We start from the raw sequence: 3,587 nt of genomic DNA on the forward strand, positions 1-3,587 counted from the left end.
TTGGCCTCACCCCAGCCACTCCAGGAAAGCAGATTACCAGAGACTGGAGGCCAGTCACTACTTTCCTGCCTTCCTCTAACTGCCCCTCCTGGGTCAGGCCAGTTCGGGACTGCAGTGGAGAACCTCAGGGAAAAGATGACAGGCCCGGGTCTCCCCATATCTTCTCATCCATCCCAGATGGGAAGGGCTGGGCAGTGATGGAAAGCAGGCATAGATGGGGCTACTGGGGCCCCAGTTCAACCTTTCAATGGAAGCGGAGGTTTGGAACTGCAGTACAGGGGCCGTGAGGACAAAGACAACGGGAGCCCATAGTCTAAAAACATAATTTAATGCATCGCAGTGGGTCTGAGTAGGAAGTGAGTGCGGTGTGGAAAGGTGAATTTTCCTTTGCTGAAATTCTGCTGTGGGTGGGTTTTTGGCAGATGGACAGGAAAAATCTGCACGAGAATTTCGGGTCACAAAGAAGGAGGCCCCAGGGAGCCGGTGCTCACTTTGGCCAATCTCCCTGGCCTGGGCCTAGAGCCCTTGGCCTGGGGGCACTGGGAGGAGGAAGAGGGGGTCTGAAAGAGGGCAGGCTCTGGCGCGGCCTGTCCAGTCCAATCACATTTGCAAAGTCTGAGCGCAACTGCCGCGAGGGCTCGGGTTCACGCTCAGCTCGCCACTTGGGCGTCCCCCTCTCCCTCCCCGGGTTGGGCACAGGAACCAGGGGCACCGCCTGCAGCATGGTGGTAAGTTGCAGCCACACTGAGACTGGGAGCGGGGCAAGGAGGACAGCAGGGGTGTGTCTTTTCCAACGGAGATGTCAGGAAGTGTCATGAAGCGAAAAGTGGCCCTCACCAAAGAGCCGCGCGCCCGGGTAGAGATAGGGCGGCTTGAAGCTACCCCACCTCGCGCCCTCTGCGCCCCTAATCCGGGTACAGAAGAAAGCCCGAGAACGTGCTGTACTTGTTGTTATTGCCTCCGTGCGCCTTCCCGCCGTCCAGCTTCACATACACCTCGTCCCCTGAATCGAGGTGCAGCACCACGCTGTTACTGGCATAGTCGTAGTTCTGGTCCGCGTCCTGCGCGATGGCGCTGGCCCGAACCTGAAGGAAAACCGTGGGAGCGATGAACCTGAGCACCTCTTCCTAAACCCTTGCCCCGCCCCCACCGTGCGCGCCCCCTGCCAGGCCTTGTGCGTCCACAGTCCCACCCCAGCTCCCCGCTCTCTCCAATTTAGCGACTCCTGCCCGGTCCTCTCCTCCCTTCCATCCCCGACCCCGACCCCCGCAGCTGGCAAGTCCCGGAAGGAGGGCGAGTGGGGGCTTCGTAAACACTGACCCCGTGTGAAAGGGTGGGAACCAAGGGCTAGGGACAAGAGGAAAGGAAGCTGGAGGGCAAGAGGCGGTTTACGTGCAACCTGGGAGCTAAAGAAAACAGTTTTCCGAAGAGCCGGTGCGGCTGCAGGCTGGGACGCAAGTATATGGGAAAATGCAGACTGGGTACCAGGGTCTCCGCGCTCCAGGCCCAACCTCTAGCGCTACGTTGGCGTAAGTGCTGCCCAAAAATGTTGGGGAAAGGGACGCAGTGGCCCAGCAGCGCACTCCTTCCCAGGGCTTACTCCAGCGCTCGCAAATAGGGAGAAAGGGACTGGTTTCCTGGGCAGTTCGGGACACGGGCGAGGGTCTGTGTGGGGCCCAACACGGGTGGCAATTACTGACCTGCCCGTTCTTGCAGAGGTCCGCCCACATGCTGGTGCCGTCGCCGCCTCGCATGAGGATGTGGTAGGTGAAGAAGTAGATGCCGCGAACCTGGCAGCTGAACTTGCCTGTGGTGGGGTCGTAGTGATTGCCGAGATTGGTGACCACGTCGTCGAACTTGAGCACCTCGTAACCCTCATGGGGGCTCTTGAGTCCCACGTAGAAGGCGATCTTGGGACCGCTGAAGGCGGCGCTCAGCGCGCTGGTCACTTCTCCCTCCGAGTCGCCGCCGCCCCCGGCTCCGCCGCCCACCACTCCGACGCTGCCGGCCGCTCCGGTGGTCAGCTGCAGCCCGGGCAGCCCTGGTCGTCCCGAGTCGCCCTTCTCCCCCGGGGGACCCCTGGGTCCCGGTGGACCCGGCTCTCCAGGGGGACCCCGCGGCCCTGGCTTGCCGGGTCGCCCCGGGTCACCCTTGGGTCCCTGGATAAAGGGAGGAGGAGGGTTGGCGCTGAGGTCCTGCATGACTTCCAGGGCGGCGGTGCTGGGTCCCGGCGGCGGCGCCTTGGCGCCCGCGGGTCCCCCGCCGGGTGCGGCGGTGTATGGGTCGCAGATCATGCGGCAGGTGCCCATCATCTCGTAGTGCGCTGCTCCGGGGGGTGCCGCCTGCAGCAGCAGCGGCACCGCGATGAGCAGCCCGAGCGCCATGGCCAAGAGTACGCCGACGGCCGCCAGGCAGGCGCGCCGCCGCCGCTGCCACAGCCGGGAGGCAACCGCCACCAGCTCCTCCTTGCCTCCCGGGGAGGTAATGGTGGGGCGGCGCGGGTGGCCCCGCTCCCCGAGCTCGGGGGCCAACTCCGCGGGTCCGGGCCGCGCCCCCGACGTGGCGACCCCCTGCACCGGCCACCCAACTACTTCAGGAAGAGGTGCCCCGGCCTGGGCTCCGGTGCCCACCACACTGGGGCTGCTCAGGAGACCCACGGAGCCCGGCGCGCATGGCGGGGGGCGCACAGAAAGAGCCCGGCGCCCCACGGGTCCGGGCGGCAGAGGCCGGGGAGTGCTGGATCGGCGAGTGGCGTCCGGCGACGAATCCGCGGCGCTTCTTCTTGCGGGGTTAGGCTGGGCTGGGCTCCGCACGCGGTGAAGGCGCCCCGGCTCCGCGGCGCGCTCTGCTCTGCTCTCCCGCTGCTCGCTGGCTCCCGCGCGGAGGGGGGACCCAGCTACCCTGACGTAAGGAGTCCGGGGCTGAGCGGCGGAGGCGGCGAGGCAGCGCGCGCTGCCATCACTCGGGAGACGGCGCCCTCATGTCATCAGCCTCCAGTCCTCCTCCTATCCCGTAGCGTCCTCGGTAGAAGCGGCAAAGGCTGGGTTCCTCCTGGCGGCGCCCGGGAGCCACAAGTGGGCGCAACGGGCGCAGCCCCCAGCTGGGGCGCCACAGACACACCCACCGGCGGCCACACTCACGCGCCTCCCACCGACCAGGGAGCACAAACACCCACTCCCGCTGTCGCGGGGCGCACACAGGCACCCCCACATGGCCGCGCAGTCACTCAGAATCCCAAAGCCTATAAAATCCTTTGGAGGTGGGGGTCACCTAATCCATCGCCCTGCCAAAACAGGATCAGACCTCCATCGGAAAAGTCCTGGCCCCCGGACCCTGCAGGAAAGGGCTGTCTGAAAGCCCCTGGAGTTACTTTAGAACTGAATGAATCTTGTCCCTGGACAGTCTTTCGGACTGAAGACTCCAAACTTCAAGCAGGCCTCAGCGCTGCATCCCCATCAATTCTCCAAAGGATACTTTGCAAAGCTCAAAGCCCCCAGTACAGAAATCTGTTAGCTTCATACCTTATCTTCCATCGAAAGTGTCTGGCATTTGTCCTGTGTATAAAGTTCACTTGCAAATGCAAATAT

At 64.0% G+C, this 3,587-nt stretch overlaps 1 protein-coding gene across 1 annotated transcript; it reads right to left on the reverse strand.

Moving 5' to 3' along the window:
- Positions 1-430: 430 nt before the first annotated feature.
- On the reverse strand, positions 431-3,194 carry C1QL2 (complement C1q like 2). The gene is made up of 2 exons (XM_081262199.1): positions 1,701-3,194; positions 431-1,085 (listed from the first exon to the last, which is right to left on the reverse strand). Exons 1-2 carry the CDS (start codon positions 2,382-2,384, stop codon positions 906-908), a joined length of 864 nt encoding a protein of 287 aa, XP_081118325.1. The 5' UTR covers positions 2,385-3,194; the 3' UTR covers positions 431-905.
- Between the last annotated feature and the right edge of the window lie 393 nt (positions 3,195-3,587).

Source organism: Spermophilus citellus (genome assembly GCF_964194105.1).
Source record: "Spermophilus citellus genome assembly, chromosome: 11".
NCBI lineage: Eukaryota > Metazoa > Chordata > Mammalia > Rodentia > Sciuridae > Spermophilus > Spermophilus citellus.